Here is a 26,416-nt window from a genome sequence, read left to right as displayed (position 1 = left end):
ACAGATGTTTGATTGCAACTGTTGTGGCAAACTAGAGAGAATTCTTTGAAGCTACCTTTTTATAGGGAACTGCCCAAAGAAAATGCATGGGGAAAACAGCCAAGCAAATCTAGTATAGTATGCTTTAAAAAAAAAAAAAAAAAAAGAATTCTTTTTCCAGACCTAGTTTAGAACGATTCACTCTGTTCCCAGGTATAAAGCTTTTAATACAGTGTTTTCCTTATTCATTAAGACACATTTGACATGATACACTATTTCAGTTCTTCAGACTTGTCCTGCTAATTGTATCAGCCAGAACAGAACCTAGAAGAAAGATCAGCAACAGCTGTTCTCTGTCCATCCAGTACTCTTATAATGGGAAGAGTAGAACCAGGTTTTTTTTATCTTCTTTACAATTTCACCAATCATTTCGTAAGTATGAACTCCAATGAAATTTCTCTCAATAACACATCAGTTCCAAAGTCATGTTGGCATTTAAATAATCCCTGCAGAGAACATTCACATACAGCTGAGTGAGTCCTTAAAAATACTCCCTAACTTTCATCAAAGTATCACCACAGTCCCATCCAAAGCTGAACCTCAGTCAGTGACTACAGCTAGGAAGCAATTGGGCAGGACAGAGACAGCCACCACACGAAGCAACAGCCTGGCCAGCTCTGTTGTCTGCACTGATCTCCATCCTCAGCTTCAATCAGCTTCTAGGGACAGGAACTCAGTCCTTATTCTAGCCCATGAAATGGCATTCCTCAAGAAAACATGGCACTCCTTTCAAAACTGTAAGTAATACAACAGGTCAACGTGATTATTTGCAGATTATTTCTGACCTGTTGGCCATGCACACACTACTAACTTTTGGAAATGCCGGAGCATTTTGGTTGTTTGTTGTTTTCTACTTTGTAGACACAGATGTTAACTGTTTTGTTCCCTGTTATGGACTTTCTTTCTCTCTCCAGTGAGCTTTCAAAAGCTGGATTTCCAGTGGTTCTCTACATTATACAACATGCACACACTAGAATCAGGGGAAAAAAACCAAACAATTGTCTTAATGACCCCATCTTCTTTCCCTGCCATGAGCGGTACCACGCCTAATTTTCATCCAGCCTTGAAGTTCTTTGGATGAAACCCTATTAGAAGAAAGTCAACATCCCCCATTTCATTTGTGGATTCTTTAAAACCTCTTCCTCATCTCATACAACCATCACCATTTTCCCCAGCACAATCTTCTATTCACAACAGACACTGCTCGTGTAACCTGCTGCTGTTGCAGTAATCATTTAAGAATGCTGTGAAAGTTGTCAATCAGGTGTGGATTACCAAATGAAAGATCATCATTGCATTAAGACTGATGCAAAATTTTTCTCTGCAGTGTGTTGAATCTCGTCTGATTTCAGATCTTTATCAAAATACCATGATCAATGTCAGGAAAGTGGCTGCATCTATTCAAGATATGATTGGATTTTATTGGCTACAAGTGGTCACCTCTGTATTTCAAAATGTGTGCCTTTCCTTCACATATCAATATATTGCTTTATTGCTATACCACTTTTTGTACAGCTACATTTTTGAAACTTCACACAAAGCTGTGATTGCTACACTGGAGGTTAATATGGGAAACTGGACACTTCAAAGAAAGTTACCCACAGTCTTATAAGAAGTTTTCTGAGTTTTAGAGCAACTACAGATTTAAAAGCCTCCCAGTCTGTTATATAAATCTAAGTGCAGTAAGACAATTCAGCTTCTAGATGAATGTTTAATTAAAAAATTAAAGCAACTCTATAGCAGGTCTAGACTTCATATACTATAAATCACATGCTCATGGCTGGAACTTTTTTTGCACTATTATTTTAATTTTTCCAATTACATTGCAGGAAGTTTCTATATATCATCCCTTCCATTAATGCTTTCAGTACTCATTCCCTTCAAAAAGGTAATTTATTAACTGCATTGGCCCCACATTTGTAAGTGTTTACTTGCTAACGTTCACAACTATTACTTAGAAGAAAACGGAAACAAAGATTTTCAGACTTAAGACCTTCAGGTCTTAAACTTTAAGGTTTAAACTTTACAAAGTACTTTTATGCTCTCACAGTCACCATCAAAGTCCAGTCAGCAGAAGGTGACTGCTAAGGACATAAGCAAGGAACTTTTTTAAAGTCAATCTGTAATCAAAATAATTACATTTATGAGAATTGGGGAAGGAATAAAAGTCTCAGTATTACACTACAAGCAGTGCTTCCTTAAGTCAGTCTTTAAGAAATAATCTTTGCCAGCCAAATCAAATTGCAATGCATATTATGGGGATCTTTAAATACAGAGCTTTCCTAAACTAATTTAGTGGAGGAAGACTGGCAGGAAATGAATTAAAATCAGCATAGCTGAATGTTTTACATCACAAACACAATTTACATCCCTGTTCCTACTGTAATTACCGTAGAGCCAACAATAAACCAAAAAGATATCAAATGTCTGAGAGTCTGGCTCATTGACAACTGCACTGCCTTTAATCCAGGTGGAATTATGGCCAAAGTATCTCTCCAATATTTGTGGCAAACATGGCATGCCACTGGATGTCATTACTAGTGCCCAAACGCAGGTGCAAAAAGGTCACCTGCACCTTACTAAATCCTCAGAAGCTGCACTTCAGCCCTTACACTTTGGGAAGTCAGCTCTTTCCTATATGATTCACTGAATCTTCTGTAATCTTCCCCTGCTGGATTTCCCTCTCCTCTCCCCCCTGTCTAGGGGATCAATTGTGTCCCAAAACCTGCGTAGTTTAAGCCTATAAAGGAAATTGCTTAGTTTGAGAGAAAACTGAAAAAAAAGTCTTTAGATTAGAACTGTCAGAACTCTCAGAACAAGGTAGGAAAGGTAAAGTTACAGACAGACAGGTTTGTTAGGAACTCTAGGATTCAAAAGGGAAAACATGGAAAGGTGCAGAACAGCAAAGAAGATAACCCAGTACCATCAAGGGTCTGCTACAAGTAGTGGCAGCTTCCTTCCTCCCACCTTACTGATGCTTCCTGGCCAGCAGGGTCTCTTCAGGTGTCATTTTGGAAGCAATGAGTGTACTGACAGTTTTTAAATCCTGCTTATTCTTTGTGTGTGTTAATTAAGTTTGTGGTCAAGCGGTACCATCTTTGCACTCTAACACATGCATGAACAAAGTGACCCCGAGACAGATGGTAAGAACACCCATAGCTTGTTATCTGCATTCTGTAACTCATGCTGATGTCCCACTTTGCTTAAATTCAATCTTAGGTTAGGCAAGGCACCTAATAGTGTGGTGCTTCATAGAGCTTATAGCTATTTAAAATGCTAACAGTGCAAGTGATAAAGAATAACAGCATATTCATTTCATCCTGCAAACTGACTGCTACAATCCACGGGGATGCTCCCAAATAAGGCAACAAGCTTTCACTTCCACAGATATTTAGAAGAGGTCATGGTTGAATTGTAGGCTACTTAAAACATAAACACATTCTGGACAGCTATTCTTATAGGAGAATTATGAGCCCAGCCCTGTTGAACAAATACCAAACCCTGAAAGATGTATTTTCCAATTCTTTCCACCTACTAATAACATTTCATCAGCGGCAGATAAAGATTGGGAAAGTTGGCAATCGTAAGAAAGAAAAACAATTCAGGTGAAGAACAGCTGTTTAAGGAGATACTAAACACTGCCCTCAATAGGGGGTGCTGAAGATGTTGGAAGACCGACATGTCTTTAAGGAGTCAGATCCCAAAGCCAAGAGGACATCAGAGGACCTTTTCTCCCCCTTAAAATACAGCATGAGGTCAATGAAGGATTTAAACACTGGGTGGCAGAAGAGGCCAGAGTCTTGGCAACCAAATATAGGAGCACTGTGTCATTCTACATGCAAGAGAGCAGCCAAGATACCCCCATGGGGCCGGGCCACGGGACAGGGAAGAAAAGCCCCAGGTGACCCACACCACCCTCAAATCCATTGCCACACTGGGGAACAGGCCACCTTAGCCAGAACTAACACATGTGCTTCAGCACCTAACAGCTGCCCTACTTCTGCTGCACTGAAAGGGGGGTTAAAAGCACTTTCTGAGCTATGGTACTTTATAACCCACCTTAAGAAAAACTATTAAAAAAAAACCACGACAGAGCTATGATCACCTGTTCCCCCAACAGTTTAGAAGAGTGAGCTGGAGAGAACATCTGGTTAGGCAGCAGGGGACTACCAAGTCATCTGTTGCCCTGATGTAAAAATTGTGGCTTGAGGGACAAAACATTTATACTCTAAACCCATTTCAAAGCACACTTGGCAGGGACATCACTTGACACTTCATAAAACTGAAGGAGGAAGAAAAGGCTAAATAAAAGCAGAGATTTCTCCCACTATATAGCTTAGTTATGATTTTTAAACCCCAAGGTATGGACACAAAATCCAATCTAAAAAAAAGCCTTGAAAGCAAGGCACCAAAAAGCCCCAAAGGAGATGCCAGGACACCTGCTGGCCCCAAAACCTTGCAACCAACATCATCTCTTACTGATCATATTGCTGCACTCAAGAAAGCTGTACTAATCAAAAATAAAACCAGAACATAAATCAACTTCTGACTTTTGTGCCAAATTTACCTCCTAGAATGTGCAAGAACTTAAAATTTTGGCTAAGTGCTCAGTTGAAAAGGGTCACAGTATTAAAAAAAACAAACAAACAAAACAACTAAAAAAACCACCCCCTCCCCCAAAAAACCCCACAAACCAAACAAAATTCAAGGCATCACATGAGTTCTGAGTTTTACTTCTACTACTATTCCTAAAGGCTCACAGAAATATATCAGTGTACCTATTGACATTTATAATTGGATTAGGACAGAATAGGACCTAACAAAGTTTAAGGAGAAAACAGGAAGAGACTTAAAAATAAAAACAATACATTCAGACCTCAGTAAGTCTAGAAAGGCAGCATCATTTAGACATTCTATTTACACAGCACTTGGGGGGAAAAAAAAGCAAACCCTTATCTTTGCTTGTTCTCAATTATTTTTAAATTGTTTTTCCTGATTAGTATTTTAGACACATTTGCTATTTAGAGAAATGAATTTAAATCAAAACACAATCAACCACTCTAGTTGTGATCCCACCTGGTCTCCAGAGTCTACAGCATCCCTTTTAATGAACTTGGCAGCTGAATAACCTTTGAACATTTTAGTAAGAGAAAAAATTGTTATAGTTAGCTTTTGCAAGATTAATTACGAGCAGAATCCTTGCTTAAGGTGGGAGGGTGTTTTGCAGGTATTTTAAGCGAGCTGCCTTAAACAGGAACATAATAGAGACAATTGATTTACTACAAAATTAACTAGACAGTGCCAACTAGAGTACAGGTCCAGAGCCTGTGGTAATTAAAAAAAAAAAAAAAAAGAAATGAAATCAACTGCAATTCTCAGTTAAACTTTGTGATTCTGGTTTTTGGGTTGGTTGCTGAGGGAGGGAGGGGCTGGAGGATGGACACAGACATAGCCAGCAAGGGATGGAGATGAAGGAGACTAAGATTCACCAAAGTGGCATTTGAGGGGAAAAAAAATCCACCCAGGATCCAGATTTTAGAAAAATTCAAAAACGCGCAAAAATTATGGAAATCATGAAAGTAAAAGTTTGTTTCTGTATATTTTGGTTGATTTTAAAGCACAATTTATAGTATTTTTATTGAAAAGAGTTAAGCAAAATATCATCTTTTACTTGTCCATTTATCTTACCTGCAAATTCTCATTTCAATGAAATTGAGGTTTTATTCTCCCGTGACACCATGAACAGCAGATTTTAAGCTGCTGCTCAAAACCTACAGAAAAGCTCCCTGTTTATACACCACTTGTATGAACACAGATTAAAAAAATTAAACACAAAAACATGCTTTCACCTTTTTAAGTAGCACTATAGTGCAAGATACAAAATCCAAGTTGTCCTTTGAACAGTTTTACTGTTGCTTTGCTTAGATCTAACCTCAATTTATATAAAGTTTACTATAAAATAGTATTTAAAATACATCAGGCATATAATACTTTTTTTTTTTTTGCGTGGATATAGATTTTTTTGTCACATTCTGTTACAGTAAGTATTCACAGTCCCTTTTGCAGGCAGCTGAATAATCTTGCAAACGCTGTGAGATAAATTTACTTACATCTTGGCTTTCAAAGAAAATGTAGACAGACTAAACTGATAAAGCAATTGTTCCTTAATCTCTTTCGTGGCAGAGAATTAGTCGCTCTCAATTCCAAAGTGAATTGAGCATTCTTTGCATTTGATGTTTAAGTACCTGTGGATTTAACAGCTCTTCCCACCACAGAAGCAAAGGGATTTAGTACAAGCACTGTACAGGACAGAAGCCTGTATTAGCTCGAGAAATTTCCCTCAGCAAGTAAGCTTTTCTGTAGACCATTCAAGAGACTGTGTTTGGTGTCCTCTATTCTCAGCAAATTTGCAACACCTGCCAGCAGCTTGAGTCTCTCTCAGATTTTTACACTCCCCTCTTCCAGACTAGAGCTGCTCATTCACTGGTGTGGAAATTAGCAGCATGTCAATACAGTCTAAATGGGAAAAAAAATAAATAACATTTGCAATGAAGTGTCAGTTCTGATTCTTTCACAATTTTGTTTGGGACTTGCACACACAAAAACCCAAGGAAAAAAATCAAACTATTTTTTAATCAAGTTTGAGTAACTTAAAATAAACATGATGGTTATACATTTTAAGCCTTAAAATTTTACTATAAACACACACAAAATATTTAGTGTTTCAGATATTACGAGGAAAGAAGCCCTTAATGACTAGAAACAGTTCACAATACAATTTAGTGGAATATGAACTTAAAGATTAACAGGAAGCAACTCAGAAAATTATTAAACATACTAAAATGCATTTTTATAATAATTAAAATCCCAATTCAGAAAGTCCCCCTGAATTATTCTGTTAAATTGTCCCAAGTAAGTAAAGAACAGCTCATCCCATTAACTAATATAGTGCATAGGATGCACTATAGACCACAAAAAGACCACTTTTCACACTGGTCACCTGGTTTATTTGAAACTCAGTTACCCTGCAGGAGTTTCCATTACATGACTGGCCCATGCTATGACTTCTGCAATAGTGCAACGTTAGACATATCCAGTTCATGGCAATTCAATGCAAGAGAGGGAGAAAAATGGGAGAAACTTGCAGCACACAAAACCTAACAAGTGACAGAATAACAGGAGACCAGAACTCCACAGATGCTGAGTGACTGAGCCACTACAGGAGCCACTCCAGTGTAACCTTGAAAGGGTTAAACCAGAACTTTGCAACTGATAAAAAGGTCAAACCAGATTATCATGCATCTCAAGGGAGAAAAAAAATAAGAGAATTTACCATGGAATAAGTGAGTGATGCTGTATAGAATTTATTAAGGCATGCTTTAAGGAGACTGTGAAGTTATGCAAAACTGATTGTGGAATGTTTCAGGGGAGAATCAAAGACAAGGAAAGGGAGGAATCAAGGTGGTTCAGGGATGAACAAACACTTAAAAATGTGAGAAGACTGAAACAAGCTGGTTGCCTGTGTCTGTTTCTCCTTTTAAACCACTGAAATATTCAGCATACAACATCAATCTCCTCAGCCTCAATACCTCAGAGAATACACAGTAAACAATATTAAATGTTAATAATCATCTGGGTTTAATAGGCATATTGACACACGCTATATTTATACCAGGTAATTAAGTGTGTCCAAACTGGGTCTCAAACTGTCTACTGAACATGACCCCTGCTATGTATTAACTGTTGATTGACCTCTGGAAGCTCTTTGGAATGGAGCTAATTGTCCTAGGGGGAAACTTTTCCTATATTTCAACAACCTGACAATCTGACAACAAGTTTCCAGAACTTACAAGTTTTTCTTCAGCTCTTCTCATCCTTTTATTTTTTATATAAAAACATATTACACATAATATGAAAATACAAATCTATTTTATAATGCATAAAGCATACAATTATACTATTATATAATACATATTCATATACATTAAATATTTAAATAGGCATCTATACATATAAATAATGTAAAATAAAAAATATATAATATATACTTACACCATTATGTTATACATACAATGCACATGGTGCATAATATGCACATATTGATGACATAGACGACAGAGGAATAATGAAACCCCAACACTATCATTTAGTGTTAGATTTTAGGTGTTTAGACAAGTAGAGGAATTTAATTCCACATATTGCAACTGTTGAACAACTCAACCGACTTTATTTGGCAAATAGTGTAGTTTTAATAGAACTGGTAAGAAATAATAACCACTACCACAGCTGAAGTGCTGTTTTATACCTACTTTGCATAGTCAAAGAGCCTGCTGTCCCAGAGCTGGTGGTTCCCTCTGTAACCGGAATGGAAGAAGCAGGAATCCGTCCCATCAAACTGGTTGAGCCCATCCTCCGAGTTTTTGGAGGCGTGGCTGTGCACGACGTCCAGCAGCACCGTGATGCCCATGGAGTGAGCAACGTCAATCATCTCCTTCAGGTCATCTGGAGTTCCGTAGCGGCTGCGGCACCAACATGGGACGGGTTATGGATTGTACAAATCGGGACTTACGCTGCCAGTGCCCAACACTAATCAAGCAAACTACATCGAAGTCAGCAGTCCTTCACCACACAGGTTATTTTTTCAGCCTCTTAAAATGTTAGGTTGTAAGTAATAGCTACTGCTTAAGCGATTTTTCATTACAAAAATGTTTTGCGGAAATAGGTTGTTTTATTCTTCCATTTGAATCTGTTAATACATCAAATTCAGTATAAAAACTGATGCAACTTTAAACTTCTATTTAATATCGAACGTGAATTCATGTTTATCAGCACTTTTCACCCAAGGCCTCAAACCTAAGCACAGCCTGTTACAAACCCAGGAAAAAGTTCCTACAGAACACACAGAGCCATGATTTTAATCAAGTGCATTAGGAGCAAGCAGTGTATAGTTCTGTTTGTCAGAAAAGAATGCCCTACACATCCTGTTTGCTACTGCCAAGAATTCCACAGCACAAAACCCATGCATAAAGACTGCTGAAGGTGGATTACCCAGAATATGCTATGACAGCTGCAGTTACTTATAATCTTTTTGTTTGTATCCCATACAAAGTGTTTCACAGAGCAGCTGATCACTGTGCCAAATTGATTTCAGATTTAAGAGTAAGCTTGAGCAAATACCTAAGCCATTACTTTCCATTAAACACTCCCTTGCAAAGACACATACAGAGATACTGATTTCAGTGGATGGGAAAGAAGGTAAAAGAACAGATGCTGAAGTACTTAAACCTACCTTGATGCTGCAAAGAAACTTGTGACCTGATAACCAAAACTGGCATAGTATGCATGTTCCATAATAGCCATCAGCTGAACACAGTTATACCCTATAAAAAAAAAAAATATAACAAAAAAATTATGCCTTAAGGATAATTAAAAGAGGATTCAACACCTGCAACATTCATTTCAGTCTTCTCCCCTTTTAGTTGCCTTTGACTCTAGCGATTTACCACTAAAGATCCAGTAACTTTCAGGAGCCAATTCTACCTAATAGTTTATACTTACATGATCTTCCATTACAAAAGAAACAGTCAATTTGTGAAGTGATCTACACATAACTAGGAATATTGAAACCCCCAGGTGTAGAAAGAAATAAGTGATATGCGAGTATAACCTTTATTTAACTTCAGAATATTAGCTATGCCAATCTGCACGTCCTGAACTGCTTCACTTTTGACACTTGCAGTTTTTGGGTGTGGAGTTATTCACTGGCTGCACATGCTGTGATAGAATCACAGAATAGTTTCTGTTGGAAGGGACCTTAAAAGATCATCCAGTTCAAGTCCTGTGCCATGAGCAGGGACACCTTCCACTAGACCAGGTTGCTCAAACCCCTTCCAGGGATGGGGCATCCCCAACTTCTCAGGGTAACCTGCACCACCCTCACAGTAAAGAATTTTTTCCTAATACCCAAACTAAACATATCCTCCTTCAGTTTAAAGCCATTCCCCCTTGCCCTGTCACTGCATGACCTTCCAGGAAGTCATAGAATCATAGAATCAACCGGGTTGGAAAAGACCTCTGAGATCATCAAGTCCAACCCTTGATCCAACCCTGCCGTGGTTCCCAGACCATGGCGCTGATGCCACATCCAGTCTCATCTTAAAAACCTCCAGGGATGGAGAATCCACCACTTCCCTGGGCAGTCCATTCCAATGGTGTGTACTACCAACAACAGATAACTTCCAGGTTTTATCTACAGGCTGTTAAAACTCATACTGCCACCACTTAGTCTGAACGAAATCTTCATTCTTTAGTTTAGACAAGATGCTGTGGGTTTTTTTATTGTTCTTGGGGTTTTTTTTATAGCTATGACATTTAAAAACAGAGCTACTGTTAGAAGACAGTTGGCATGAGCTCAACAATTTGTCAGATGCATTGCTGGTTTATAATTCAGGCTCATTGTACTTATTCTTATTTACAGCATTTTTATAAATAAACAGCAACACAGCATCAAATTAATCTCATTCAATTTGCTTGCTATTTATTTCACTATTTGTCATGCACATATTTTTACAAACTATTAATATATTACAATTCTTATATAGCAATGCCTTTAAAAACTTATCCTAACAAGTAAGACATTCCAAAACTGAATCTAACAGACCTTAAAAATACCTTTAAAAATACTTAACTCCCACAATGTCTACTTAATGTAAATAAGAAGGAACATTAGCTATCTAATTTTGATACTGTTTTTATTTTGAGGTGTATCAGCCTTTTCATGACATTTCTGTACAAAGAGAAATTCGTAGGTAAAGCAGAATGCTTTCCTAATTCTGTAAATCATATTAACCTCCTGGAACAACTGAAATTCCTTGGCAGTAAGGAGTCACAGATACATAATGCTGAGTCCAAGTTTACTTTTTGTTGAGGGCCCCCAGACATGTAGATGTCCCTCATCCCACCTGCAAGCTTAACTTTATCCAAGGGCAAAAGCCACATTCTGTGAAACACTGATTTAACATGTAAACCTACACGAAAACATATGGCTTATTCAGGGACTCTGATAAATAAAATTAAAAAAAAAAACTCAAGTACAAACACAACCACCATACACAGAGATTTCAACTATGGGTGTCACGTTTATTTTACAGCTGAGTGTAACAAAACATATTTCACCACAAGGCAGTAAAAGCCAGGAAGCTCTAACCCTGTCCACTGCAGACACAGTGCAAAGACACCATGGGAAAAAAATAATCCAAGAGCAATTGAGGAGAACAGTTTTGCTACGCTTCCTGAGATAATGGTGCCAGCTGTTTCATACATCCTCTCCAATATACTACAAGTTTTTTTTTCCTGAAGAATATTTTTCACATTTAAAGTTTCCATGTTCTGATACTTCATAGCTACTGTTCAGGGATTAAAAACAAACAAACAAACAAACGTACATTGCTTATTCTGGCAAAAAAACACAAACAAATAAAAAATCCATGTACTTCTTGCCCTCTCTTTAGAATCAAGCTTTACATTAATAGAGCCATTTTAGAATGTAGTATTTTCTGAAGACTTTTTCACAAAACCAGCTCCTTTTTCAAGTTGAAAAGCATGCTAAAAGCAAACTGCCCTGCAATATTTATCTAGGCTTTAGCAATCACATTTTACTTCAAAACCTGCAAAATGGATTTTGATTCACATATCCTATTTCAGTCTCTGTTTCTTCTCCATAGATTTCACTTGTTTCTAACTTTTGCTCACCTAAGAATCTATTTTTATAGTATGTGTAATCAGAAAATGCAACTGTAAATACTTGACAGTTATCTTTTCTAATAAGAACACAAGCACATAAATCTCTGTTACTTACCAAGATCCTTTATTCTAGGTAGTACATTGTATGTGAAGTTTTTATAAGAAGCTACTTTCCCTTCTGGGGAAGCAATCCCCACGTGAGATTCATAGATTCTTAGGCTTTTTAATCTCTTGGGGGAAGGATGCTTATGCTATAAGGAGAGAAAAAAACAAACAAGTTGTCATTAGGAACAGCTTAGGAGTGTTGTCACAATCACACGATTTGCACAAAATGAAAAGCAATTTAAGGTTTCTTTTGTTTTGTTTTTTTTTTCTCTAAGAGAGAAACATTTCAAAAGTAATTAAGCATTTTAAACTGTTAAAGCAAATGTCTCTTTCAAATTAACATTTTTATGAACAAGAAACTGGACATTCCTCATTCAACACTTTTCTTACACCCTTTTTCAATTACACTCAAGTGTACAAACTGATAGTAAACATTGCACTTAAAGTTCTTCTGAATTACTATGAAGCTTGTTTGAAAATAAAAGAGAAAAATAGAAAGATAAGCTTTTATGTTTCAAGCAAACCTGCTTTTTGCAGGTATTTGAAGTTGTCCTGCCTTCTCCAAACTGAAATTTATAAACATTTTATTCCTAAAGAATATAGTTCCATAGCACAGAATCACCTACATTTCAGTTACTTAGGACTAAGAAATAATTAAAAATCCCAAGTCTGTAGAAGAGTACACAGAATTTCCAGATGGGAGAAAATATTTAAAGAATACAGAAGCAATTGAAGTTAATCACAAAATCTCCTCCTTACACTTGAAGAGTTTATACTTGATCAGGATTTTACTTTTTAAGACAAACTGAGAAAGTCTGAGAAACTTTGGAAAACCACTCTGGAAAAGTAATGCTTAAAACTTATTTTTCCCCAGAAGACGTTTCTTTTCCTCCCTCTCACAATTAAGAAAAAATTGCAAGATTTTATATTCTATATGTTAGTTTATTATTCAAGTGAAATTTTGAAAAGGTAGGGGGAAAAAAATTAAAACCATATATATACAAACAGAAATTAAAGGGACAAGGAGAAGAACAAAACTTTTGGTTGAGGTGTGTTGCCTGTGTTTTCCTTCCACTGGGCACCTCCCCTATTTATAAAAGGATTCTTTATTTTTGCAGTAAAGCCTTGTCTGCACCCAAATGTTCTTGCCTCCTTTTCACTCCAGGTCATGTCAATCACTGCATTTCCAATTCCCTCTCCATTCCTTTTCTTACAGAGGATGGAGGTGTCACAAAGCATCACAGACATTGTAGGTCACTACACTGATAAAAACTATACATTTAAATAAGAATTACTGTATATTATGTTTTCTATTTTTTTAAGAAAACATTTGCCATGTGAGTAACCCTTTCTTGGTCAAGCAGCTGGTTCATAATTTGAGGTGGGTGCTCAAATTTAATTCAAAACAGAGGTTGCAGTTTCTCTTACACAGAACTCTGCATACACTTGTAAAAAACATCAAGAATTGTGATATGAAGTAACATCACTTGGATGGTCTGAAGTTTCCAAATGTTCTCTGAGGGTATTTTTCATATATCAGCTAAACAGTTCTCTCTCTTGTAGCAGTACATGAGAAGTAAGAGGGCTTTAAACTCAATAAATGGATTTTCCTGATACCAGCAAACTAGGATTTGACTGGAGCATGAGTTTTTTGACTGGAGCACTTTTGAAAGCTTTTTTTCTGACCTCATACAACATTGACTTATTACTGAGTACTGAACTTAGCATTTGCAGATAGCTAACTCATAAATCCAGTACTGATAATTCCCTGCTCTTCTCCGTACCAGGAAGGGACATCGAGTCATGGAACAGTTGTCAATCTTGCCTAACAAGTGGGAAACCAAGTTTAAAATACTACTTTAACAGGTAACTATTTTTCATATAGTCTACAGAAGAATGAAAAAAAGTAGCTCAAAAACATCCATCATTAAAGTCACCTGTTTCTGTCAAAGCCATGAATAAAACCCCTTCACTTCTCAGGTAGCTACTTTAACTAGTTTGCAATCTCCCTTTTGTGAAATAACTCTTCTTTTCTTCCAAACAGGGATACAAAGATGACATGATACACCTCTTGAAAATAATATTTAAGCCTTACTATATATGACTGTGGTGGATTCCAGTGCACCCAATCATAATTCACTTTGTCTTCTTCACGGACTACGTATCTCGCCCAAGGTGAAATACGATAGAGGAGGGCGCCGCTCTGAGCACGAATCACCACCTATAAAATAACCACAACATATGCATGCAGTCACAGATAACTCACAGAACACCTCCTATGCAAACCAGGGTGGGCAATGAAATAGTGCACCACGCAGAAACTTAATTTAAGGGGTACACAAACACACAATGCAAGTCGAGAGAGGGAAGAATGACTCCGTTCACTGAGGTGATTTGTAAAGGGACAGTAAACCAAACATGCCAGACACAGGAGTGATGTTCATGAGCAAGAGCTGAAAGGTGAGGATATATACAGGCTTTATGTAAGTAATGGGAGAAAAAGCCTTCCCAAATGGATTACTGTTAGGTTCCCTAATTTCCCCTGTCATTGCTATTTCCTTTCTGTGTTCTCATAAATTTAAATAGACATGCAGTATAATGCTATGAAGATGAGAACTGTGATTTGTTTAACTTGGCAAACAATTTAATAAGCCAATTTTAATATCTTAATTTCATCTTCTTTTCTATGCTCTGTGAGTCCTAACCAACGTCATATAGACCAGAACCACAAATAACACAAGAAAGCACAGGACAGCTTTTGGGTCAAAAAGAGGAAAAAGTGAAATTTAAATTGCTGGGTTTCTTCTGCTGCTTTTCGGTGTCTCTGTTATCCTTCATCATTCTAATGCTAAAACAAAGTATTACTGTTGGTTTTACTCTCCATATTTGGTTTCCTCTATTTTATGAGAGGACATGAAAAGGGAGCATTATTTCATTTGAAAGCTCATAAAGCTTCCCTTCACCAGAAAGAGTGACCAAACACAAACTAGGAGCTCTTATGGACTACTTTAATTTTACAACAGAAAAGCAAAATTGAAATAATGATTAGGGTGATGTTGAAGAAGACATTGCACTTGAGGAGGTGATGTTGCTGACTGGAAGAGTGTTGCATATTTAGGAAGTAGGGTCTCAGTGCAGAAGGAACAGCACCACTCTGGTTTTCCTTCGTATCTTGGCTGCCATTATAACAGTAACACAGAAGGTTTGCAAACTTACAACCTAAAAATGTACAAGCAAGTGAAGTCCTGCAATTCTTAATTCTGCTTTTGTCAAGAAATCAATTGCTGGGTTTTTAAAAACAAGTGTCTTGTCTTTGCTCCCAGTTCCTAACACATAGTCTGGAAGAGGACAATTATCAAAGAATAATTGTCACTTGCCTCTGGCAAGTGTCTTTCATTGTTTTGATAATCTGTATCCTTAACCTAACCACAGAAAAAAGCAGAATCACAGTATCATAGAATAGGTCAGTTGGAGGGGACCTTTTTAAGGTCATCTAAAGCAACAAGGAGGAAAATATTTAAGGTCATCTAAAGCAACAAGGAGGAAAATATGCAGAAAGTTGATGGAAGTTGATAGAGTAAGGCAAGGAAGTAGGATTGCTGTGTCTCAGTACGTACTACTACAACAACTCCAATTCAAAATAGGTCTTACAGGAAGGAGTAATTGAGGCTAACCACCTCATCAGAAAAAGCTGAGGAAGTTATTGAAAACACTGTACAGTTGCATGGAAAATTTCTTCTGGTAACTGTGCTAGAAAAGCTGGCCCAAAGAGTATTTCTGAATATTATGTCAGCACTGTTAGGATCCTCCTTGCTGATAGCATTGACAATTTGCAAGTTACTCTTAAAATAATAAAACTTATCTCCTCTTTCTGATAAGATACTTCTGATGATGCTATTGCTTCTTTTATTATTTTCTCCTGATCTACCCATCACAGAAGTAAGATGATTACTAAGTATAAAAACTGTAACTAATTATTCATGTTGGCAATCCTTTTTCTTTAATATTTTAGGGCAATTTATACTTGACAGGTTTATGAGGGGTGGGCACCACTTAAGAAATACGAAGTAATTAATCTACATTCAGAACATTATTTAATTAGATGCAGTACTGGTTTAATCCAAAAATGATCCTGGAGGGGGGGAAAGTTTATTTATTATGATATACAAAACCCAGTCATGCACTGTCTTTAATTTAAACCGTTAAGCAAAGAAAAACAGTTAAGAAAAAGAGAGATTATAAATCCATTTAAATGAGCAGCCAGTTATCTCACTTTTTAAACTCACACTTCTACAGTTATGCTGCACATGTAAAATAACCATAGCTCTGGTATCCCATCCTTCTGACAAGGTATAAGAACTTCTGTTGCTCTGTAGTCGCTCAGCTCAAATTGACCACACTTTCCCTCACTTTTGAGGCATCAGTGCATTTGATTTACCAGCTTTTCAGGAGTCATTTTGTTGAAGTACTAGCTTTGCTTTTATTCGAAACACCTACAAAGTCAAGTTTAATGGCTGGATTTTTTTCAGGAACTGAGAGACTTATAGGGACTCATACAAGTTTCTATCAACTTTCACAGTCAGAATTTTAATAGCTAGAACTAAAACTTCCAAGAAGAAAAGACAAACATTTATTTGTCATATATTATGATAGTAACAATGTCAATATATGAACTGGTGGTGGATATCTACCACTTTCTCTCAAAGTTGGGTTTATACACTTCAACAGTATTAGACTTTAGAGTCTGCTCTATTTTAAGGCTCACAATCTAAATTTTGGGGTTCATTTATTTTAAAACTTTATTTTCAGTTCTATTATGTGAAGATAAGAAAACTTCCATTGCTTAAAGGAAAAGGATATATTTATCCAACAATAGAAGCCACAAAATTTAACCATGCCAACATCAGGGAAAAAAAAAAAATCACTAAAAATGTGGGGGGAGCACTTATTTTAAACAAATTTGTTGCCTTCTTCACAGTGTGGGAGGTGTTAAATATTTTTCAAATATATCCAGTCATGGTTGTAGATTAACCTCACTACAACAGTAGAAACCTCAGTTTTGCTTATGTGTTGCTTTAAGTTTTGAACATCATGGGCTGTGCACAGAGAAAGTAGAGTCAAAAGGAAAATCACTAACACTGAAAAGGAATCCTTACAACACTAAAGCTGGTAAAGTTGAATCCTTTCAGTGTCTGCTTTACAGAAGCATAATCAACACAGCATTCTTAGACCTCAATCAAGTGATCCCAGACAAATTCAATTCTTGATTCCTATGCTTGCTTAACACTTTTTCTAATTTTATGTGAATTTCATTTACAGAATCACTCCTAGGTTTAATTACCAAGCTCTTCACTCAATCAACTTATTCTTCTCTCCTGATACTGTAGAAGGTTGATCTATAAGCTATAAATAGAAAGACTTCAAATAATATTTTCTAAAGTTTAGTGGGACAGAAACTTCATACCATGCCTGGTTGACACATGAGAAAAAAAAAAAAAACAAATTGCAAAAAGCTGAATGGTGCCACAAAACAAAGAGCAATTTGGCCCAAGACTGACAAAAACAACACTAATGAAAACACCCCAACAGCTTTCATTCCCATATTTGCTTTGGCATTTCTTGAAATAATTGCACCCAAGTAAAAGCTGTACTAAAAGGAATAATAATCTAAAACATATACAAAACCAAGACAGATAAAACCTCTTGCTCCACTCACCCCAAACTATTACTTGTGGTCCATTCTATACAGTGTTCAGACATAAAAAGTATCTGCCATGTATACTCTGCATGTGCTGCTATGAGTTTTGTATGTATAAAGAATACTGAATATAGTCACTACACAGCCCTTTTGACAAAGTACCTCTAAGTCTATTTGAAAGATACTGTATTTTTGCTCCAAATTAGTCTGAACTGAGTAAAACCAATTTCAGAAAAGTTGCAGCTTAAGGTAGCTACCATTTAGTCCATCAACACTTTATAGGTGACTTTACATTTTCTAATTAACTCAAGAAAGTGTTCTCTAAAGAACATATATAACATTATGATGTTCTTTAAATTGGCTTCTACAAACTTGCCTTGGGATTTACCTACTTCATTTTCAAGAGCTATGTCTTTGTTCTTTCCCTAAGGTATATGAGGAGGCACACCACACCATTTGATACAAAAACTACTGTTTGTTTAAACTGTTAAAAATACCCAAAACTGGTTAAGAAGAAAGAAATCTGTATCTCAAAAACTGTTACATTTACAAAATGACAGATGTAAAGAACTGGCTACCATATACATTAAACATCTCTTTGTCTGAAGCATAAGATAAAGTAGTATTTTACAGTCAAACTGCATAATAGGATGACAACATAATGGTTATTTTTTCGTGTGTACAGAAGGAAGTCTCTTACAACAGCCAGCCTCTGTTCAGAATTCTATTAAAAAGTCTTTCCCTGACTTGCCCAATCTCCAAGATGTCTCACCCAGCAGAAATTTCTAATAAAATAATGTAGAAGATTCAAAGTTAGTCATGTTGAATTTGCCTACATCAGCTCTACAAATGGCTCACCCTGAGTAGTTTTGGGTTTTTTTCCCCCTCCTCTGGTGGTAAATACATTCACATAATATGTAAAAATGCAAAATCCTTGATGAGACCATTGAAAGTCACATGATTTTGGCTTTGTGTGTTTTGTATTCATTTTCCATTATAGAGATGTTGGGTGTATTTTCAAAATTTCTATCTGAAGTGTTTAGCCCACTTGAAGATTAGCATCCAAACCCACTGTAATTAGAGCAGTGGATTTTGTAGATGAATACACCCAAGATAGCAAAAACATGTGTTGGTACCCTGAGGTTTAAGGCTTCAGTGCTACTGCAGTGATTAATTTTGAAGTAAAAACTTTCTGATCAGAATAAAAATCAGCAGATAATGCATGGTTGCAGTAAAAGGAAATCCATGACCCACAAAGACTGGCTTTGAAGGTATGTAAAAACTGGTGTGCAAGAACTACCCAAATGCTGGACTGCTGAAAGACAAGGTAGGACCTAAATCCCATAAGAACATTAGTATAAAAGTCACATTGTCCACTAGAGTATAGGAAACTCATGAAATGGAGAGTTACCTGTAGGATAAAACCAAGTATAGAGGTTATGGGTCTGTTTGGATGATCTTTAAAACTCTCAAAAGGAGTTTATTACAGTTAAGGGGAAAACATCACTCTGAGGGCAGCCCAGTGCCATTAAGAAAAAGGCAATAACACATTTGGAGCAATTCAGAAGCTGAAATAGGCTTCATTTAATGTAATGGTGCTGCCAATGCAGAACGAGCAAGATTCAGGGGCCTTGAGTTTTCTGACATTTGAGACTCTTGGGTATCCCACTATTCTGCCCTCCCAAAACAGCACAGGTCTTCCATATCACCTCCACTACATCTGACAACCCCTTCTGGATGTCTCAGGGCATTTAAAGGAAAACTCTGCACATACAGCCAGGCAACTTTCAACTTGCTGTGACTCAGGGAAATTTGCTGGCTATTTATAAACAGAAGCCACACATTTTTTCTTACACTATCTACAAGGATAAGTCTGAAAGTTTTGCAACACTTTAAAAGTTCTCTCACAAATGTAGGTAAAAAGTAAAACTATGTGTAAAACGGAGTTTAATATTGCCATGTTATTAATGACAGAGACATTGTTGTTTTCACAGATGAAACTGTGCAGAAACAGGCCACAAACCACTGCATTTAAACTGCATTTAAAATTCAAATGCCTATGAATAACCCTTTTTTCTTTTTGTGTTTGCCTACCTTCATCTTCTCTTCACATCAGCTCCATTTGGCTACCTCAACTTCCAGTCTACACACACACACAGATCTTCAGAACAGGGTGAGAGAATAATTCAAGTGACAGTTACACAAAAGATTGGGTAATTTCTCTGCTCAGCTACCATTTCTTTAGTTGTCAGTTCCTGCATTTAAAGCAGACTTCAATTCCACACATGAGCATTTTATTTGATTATGATGTGTGCTCCCATAAGGTGTCTGCCTCTGTTTCTACTGACTAGAATATAGGGTCAAACAATAGAAATAAAAAGCCCTGTTGCCTTGATGATTCCTTATTTTTCAGACACCTATTTTCATTTAAAACTATCATCTGGTGAGGTTTGTTTTTTTGGTTTTTTTTTTTTTTTTAAGACAAAAGAATAAAGAATTTAGACATATTTCTGCTGTGTGAGAAATTTGTTATACAGTGGTTTGTCATTTATACTCAAGTTGAGGAAAGGAAAATGAGGAACTGATAACTAGATAACTGGAATATATGCAAGCCAATAAACTGCTCTGAAACACTGTATTATTATTTCATTACTTTAATAGCTTGAAAGCAGTTGGAATGATTGTTGGTGTATGTGGCTTTTAATACAACGATGAAATTAAATCAGCCATCAAACCAACAATAGCTAATATAATGAGAGAACGGACTAGCTTTACTATAAATATGGAAATGTCAGTGACTTGTTATTTATATAAGGGCAATAAGCTATTATTTCAGTATTTTACAATCTATAGCATTTCATTAGCTTCAGATCTATTCATTTCTGAGCCAAGATTATCCAAATTTGAAAGCCACAGGAACACAGGTGGAAACACCGCCTCATCTCAGGAATATGCATCTGATTTAAAAGCAAGTTCAGCCCCAAATCTAAAAGGTGGACAGGATAAGCTGTTAAGAGACTCTCCAGGAAGTTTGTTAGGTGCCATAACAACATAACCAAATTTTTCTACAGCATGAAATGCAGTAGAAATTTAATATCACGGTATTTCCCTCCCTCAGTCGTTCTATAAGTGCAAGGAGAAGGAAAACCACTGCTTGTACACAAAGATGGTTTTTAGTATAATGTGCACTGTAGACAAATAAAGACTACATTTTGACTTTTGCAAAAATAAGGTAGACAAGAGAAAGCACTAATAATTTACAAGAATACAAAAGATTCTGACCCAATATACTTCAGACACATTGCTGCTGTAAGAAAACCTGGTCTTAAATTTTATTTCCTAAATGCTGTTGAGTTTCAAAGACAGTTCCTGCATTCTAGACACTGATACAATCCTACTGTAAGATCATTTATCTTTTTCTTAAAATTGTTGATCCTTTTCTCAACTCCCTCCAGTTGCTACAGAAACAGAGAATCACAGAATTGTTGAGGTTGGAAAAGATCACTGAGTCCAGCATCACTGTGTTTACCACTAAATTATGTCCCCAGTTGCCATATCCACATGTTTTCTAGAACACTTACAGGGATGGCATTCCCCCACTTCCCTGGGCAGCTTGTTCCAATGCCTAACCACCCTTTCAGTGAAGAAATTTTTCCTAATATCCAATCCACATGTCCCCAGGCTTAACGTGGGGATTTCCTCTCATCCTGTCACTTGTTACCTGGGAGAAGAGACCGACCCCCACCTTGCTACAACCCAACAGCTCAAAGTGCCTTTCCCTGCACACCTCAGCCATCACCTTTTCTTCCACAAAGCAAACCCAATCTTGAGTTTAGCCCCTAGGATACAACACACAGTTCTGACAAGCTTTTGCCAGTGGATGATGTAAATTGAGCCCATTGACAAGAGCAGCTGAAATCACATCACCACCCCACCCTCCTCACACACAGAGACGAAGGTGGAAGAGGGCAACTATTACCAGTCTCTTTCTACAGATCTGCACTGGTTTGGGAGAGAAGCACTACAGTCTAGAGGGTATGTTTGGCTCTTAATACATGGCACCACAGCAGAACACTGTCTGCTACTGCAATGCAACCAGCTGCAGAACCCAGGGCCAGAATTTAAAGTTTCTTGGTTGACAGTTTGCTTCAAAGAAGGTTTAGATAAAAATGCAAAAGCCTGAAAAAAAATTGGGATCTAACAGCACTGTTGAGAGCATTATTCTGTAATTGTCTCACTCTACCTGACAGATTTTTAGAGACCAGATAAAACATTTCTCTCTCTAATAGCCTCAGAAATAGAAGGCAAGGAGTGAAGAAGCAAACACAGCATCACTAGTGCCTCGCTCTTCCTGCTACTGCACAGCCCTTCCTAACAAAGCTCGGGAGAGGCAGCAAGGAGGAAAAGGAATCAGAAGCTGTTCAACACTTCAGCTTCCCCTAGTCAGGAGCACCTTTCCAAATGGACCCTCCACCCAAAGTGGTGGGGCAAGACACATGGTAAATGGGAGATCTTCCAGAACTCAGCTTCCTCTGAAAAGCTTTACCATACTCCATTCCTGCCCTTCCCAACAACCAAGAAATCAAGCGGATCTGTCAAGGTGCTTGCAGTCACTGAAGTTATTTCCTAACAGAGAATTGAGTACAAACCTTGAAATTAAGTTTTGCAAAGAATGGACAGCATGTTGCTTCTTCCAGGCTGTTCTCCTTCCTAAATTGCAAAATCAGTTACACCGGAAAGGAAAAGTAATAGAACACCAGGCACATGAATCAGAGTCTCCCTTTCTCCAGCTTTATTTTCCTTATCAATTTACAGTTACTGTCAAAACTAAGTCAGCTGATACAAAGCTCTCTGGTTTGTTCTTTTTCTTCCAAGCAATTTTCTGGCAATTAAAATCAGCTAAAGGGGCAAGCATTCAAATCAAATATTGAAAAAATATTCCTTAGTTATCAGACACAAAATAGTGCTTTTGAGCTGGTTTACATGTTTAACAAAGTTCTGCAGATGAATTTGTGTAGTTCAGAAATCACTAGAGAGAGATTTATTTGCTGTGCAAACTATTTTTCTGTAAATATATCATGACATCAGTTTTCATAATCTAAACTTATTAGGGATATTAAATATTTGTTCACAATTCCCCCTTCTTTCAGCTTGCCTTCCCCCCCAGGGAAAGAAAACAAATTAAAGTACAATCAAGATACAAGAGAGGCAAAAGCCTATCTTCTAAGCCAAGTAACTAAGTCATGCCTTGACTTTCCAAAAGAGGGAGATATAGCTCCATTTGTGATTTAAGTATTTCTATTGCTTTCAAGAACTTATGAACATGTTTACCTGGTTTACTAGATCAGATTAAAATGGAAAGCTTTTGCTCTTTTTTTTTATTTCCATGTTTCTCTTAGAAAACTGAGGAAAATTAGTAAATGGTAACAAAAAAAAAAAAACCAACCTAGAAAATACTATATTATCTGTTTGAATATAAAACTAACTCAAAAGATGAAGCCAATAACCCAGTATTATAAAATATCTATATATAGAGAGACAAAAACAACATAGGAAAATCAAACTGTTAAAATCCGGGAAACCATAGGAGAGATGTTAAAAATGAAAGCAACCTCACACAGAAACATTCCCAATTGATTTTAACAGGCACAAGTGTAGGGACAATGCTTCACTTAATCATCCAGGTACATGGATTTGTAATTGTTAGCTACACAAAGGTGGCATCATTAGGTATGAGGGACAACCAGTTTATTTTTATGAAGGAATAACACACATTTGTGCTGAGGGATAGCATTCAAACTTTTCTTTCAGTCTAGAATCCAAACTTTGAAAACTTTTTCCAAAATAAAAATCAATAAATCAAAGGAAAACTGGAATCTCTAAAACACAGTTCAAAAAATACTTTTTCTGCCACTATGACTTAACCAGAATCAAGTTACCATAACAACAGTGGTGTAGCTCAAATACTATTCAAATTCGTAGGCATGATATAAAAACATTCCTACACGTATTATGTTAGCCCCTTAATTAAGATGCTTGGGGTACAAAAGCATGGTTTGAAAAGCAACCATAATAAAGCACATTACACATAATAAGTGTAAATTATTAGAGTTGCTTCAAGCCATGTCAAGCAGAGAAGAAGTTGAGGAAGTGTGTAACAGGGGCACCCAAGCACCCACTCACCCTCACAGCTATGAAGAATTTGTACAAAGGACAACTGCTGCATAATGCACCTTGCAACTGGGTGCTTGTGGCATGGTGGGTTTACTTTTTGATTCTCCATTCACAGCTGTTTCAAACTGACAGTGAAACATCTTTTGGAGATGAGGCAGGTCATGCTCAACACCTCTGCTTCCTGTCACATACTCCCACAGTGCCTTATGAACTGGGATAGCCTACAGCCCCCAATGGTGCTTCCACTGTCCTCTCTCTCCTGTTGCTGTTGTCTCCCTGTCCAACAATTCAGGAGACCTTAGGTCACACATTCTTTGCTGGATAATAAAGAAGTGCAGTGAATGGTGGTGGGTTTCCTCCATGCTGAGCTCACCTGATTCTCCCCACACATCGTTAAGTGCTTTAACTCAACTGCTTTCCAATACTCTAAAGCAGCATACCTTGAATATTTTATCATAATGCCTCAGAGGAGCTCCCCTCAAACAGCTCCAGTGTTGGCTGTGTTGCCAGTATGGATTCCATCTGGCAAGACTTGGGCATCCAAGGTGTGGAGTAAGTCCACTAGAATACCAAAGTTTATCTTCGACTTTCTCCTTGACCTATAATCTTCTCTGAACATTAGACACAAATACAGCTGAAAGTCAGGAAGTACTTGCCAGTAAGTCACACTGAAGGGAATGTCAGGAGCTTCACCTAATTAGTGGCCATATCCTCAAAACAAAAACAATTCCCACAAGAATCTATATATACCTCATACGGACTCTCAAATTCCATTTCAAGACCTCTTCTTCTTTAAGATCTCTTCACCTTTTCCTCAAAAAAAACCCCACATTTTGCTTTAACATACACCTAATAGCAATTGAAACAATTAGTCTGTATGGATGAACTAAAAGCAAAGTATTTCTAAGTAGCAAAACCTCCTACCAGAGAATTGTGCAACCTTCAAGTCACAGGAGAACTGAGCCTGCCAAAACAACTGAACAAGAATATTTAAAAGTGCTGAGCTCAGTCTGCTAAAAAGGCTCCAAAGAGCAACAGTCCACTGCTTTACAATGGTTCATTGCTCCTACAACCTCTCCTATGAGTCCACCAGTAGTTGCACATTGTTTACTAAATCCAAACAGGCAATGTCAAGAGACCATTTACCTCCCAATGAGTTAACAACTCTTCCTGCCAGCAAACCCAATCTGTAACCCAGAAAAGTCCACAACAACTTGCTGAAGGGTCATGGCTCACAATCAAGCAATGAAACATGAATATTGCCACTGATTTAGCAAATGTTTTACTTCCATTCAGCACTGCTGTTATCTAGAAACACATGTGCTGATGACTTTAGACCTGTTTCACAAAGTTCAAAATCCCAGGAATGCCATGTCTGCTGCTTCTTGCACATGGGTTATACACCATGATGCTGCAGAACACTTGTTTCATTCCCTGTTCAACTTTGCAGACATGGAATTTATTTTTTTTTTTAATTTGCACCCTACACACCATTTAAGACATGAAATTTAAGTGATATGGAACTTAGCAAATTGAGCAAGGATATTCCCTTTACCCCCCCAGCTAAGGTGAAAACCAGACCAATAAGAAGTGTTTACCTTTGTACATGAAAGGAAACAGCAAACACTTTATCAGGAAGCTTCCCATTGAAATCAAGTTTAATATCTCTGCTCAGGGTACCTGAGGCTCCCTTTGCAAAAGCTGTCTCACTGCACATAACCTATTTCACCATGAGAACAGTCTCCCCAGGGAAGTGCTGGATTCCCCAGTGTTGGACAGGATGCTGGGCCATCATGACTAGACCACGCTCTTACCAAGAAAGGTGGCACCAGATGATCCCTTCCAACCCAGTATTCCACGTTTCTATTTGCATCTTACATTACTGAAAGCCCATCACATCTTTATCAATTTTACACCTAGCATCCTAACCACCAGCCCGTTATCCCATTATTAAAAACTTTCCTGGGTTTTCACACTCATTAAAAACACCTTCACATTTTTGGCTGCAGACTGCTTGAAGTGCATGAGGCCTGAACTCAGTGCTGGTCTGATATTTTACTGCTGGACCTCCTGATCAGGAGGGTCAGCTGCAACACCATCTATTTCATCAGTGACAGTAATTACACTTGATGAATTTTACTAACAGTGGTTCCCTGACACTGATTAACCTACCTGCTCACTATACTTGATTTCTTTTCAAGGTTTACAAGTTAGACACAGAGCATGCAGATCTACTACAAAGTATAGCTTACAGTAGCAAAAACTGGAAGAATTAGGTTTTTAAAATATTCTTCACAACTAACTTTCCTCTACCCAGTACCTCCTGAATACAAATGTATTTTCAGATACTTTTAGTCATGATTAATAAACTGTTAGTGTTCTGACTCTTAAGTTCCTCCTTTGCCCACTTGAATATTAAAAAGTGTAACACGTTTGGACTGGAGAACTCAAACCCAATAATAGTGAACTTTTTAAGCATTCTGTACAAACTGATGAAAAAATTGTGACTGTTGTATGTGCCTGCCCCAATTTTGTATTGGACTTGGCACATATAACTATTGTTCAGCAGTCACTGAAACCACTCACACATGTAAGAGTGGAATATCAGTAGAAGAATGTTGTGTTAACAAGTGCACAAGATGTCAAGTCTGATCACCT

At 37.3% G+C, this 26,416-nt stretch overlaps 1 protein-coding gene across 1 annotated transcript in view; it reads right to left on the bottom strand.

The window, feature by feature from the left end:
- GBE1 (1,4-alpha-glucan branching enzyme 1) overlaps positions 1–26,416 on the bottom strand; it is a 143,752-nt gene that overhangs the window by 70,317 nt on the left and 47,019 nt on the right. Inside the window, exons 4-7 of the mRNA XM_027740075.2 lie at positions 13,982–14,107; positions 11,897–12,032; positions 9,329–9,419; positions 8,349–8,558 (exon numbers count right to left, since the gene is read on the bottom strand). Of these exons, the coding sequence (XP_027595876.1) occupies positions 8,349–8,558; positions 9,329–9,419; positions 11,897–12,032; positions 13,982–14,107 (563 nt within the window). The remainder of the gene's footprint in view (positions 1–8,348; positions 8,559–9,328; positions 9,420–11,896; positions 12,033–13,981; positions 14,108–26,416) is intronic.

Source organism: Pipra filicauda, unplaced genomic scaffold (assembly GCF_003945595.2).
Source record: "Pipra filicauda isolate LSUMZ 115617 unplaced genomic scaffold, ASM394559v2 scaffold131_size2509542_pilon, whole genome shotgun sequence".
NCBI classification, from domain to species: Eukaryota; Metazoa; Chordata; class Aves; order Passeriformes; family Pipridae; genus Pipra; species Pipra filicauda.
This window is presented reverse-complemented; position numbering and strand designations above follow the sequence as displayed.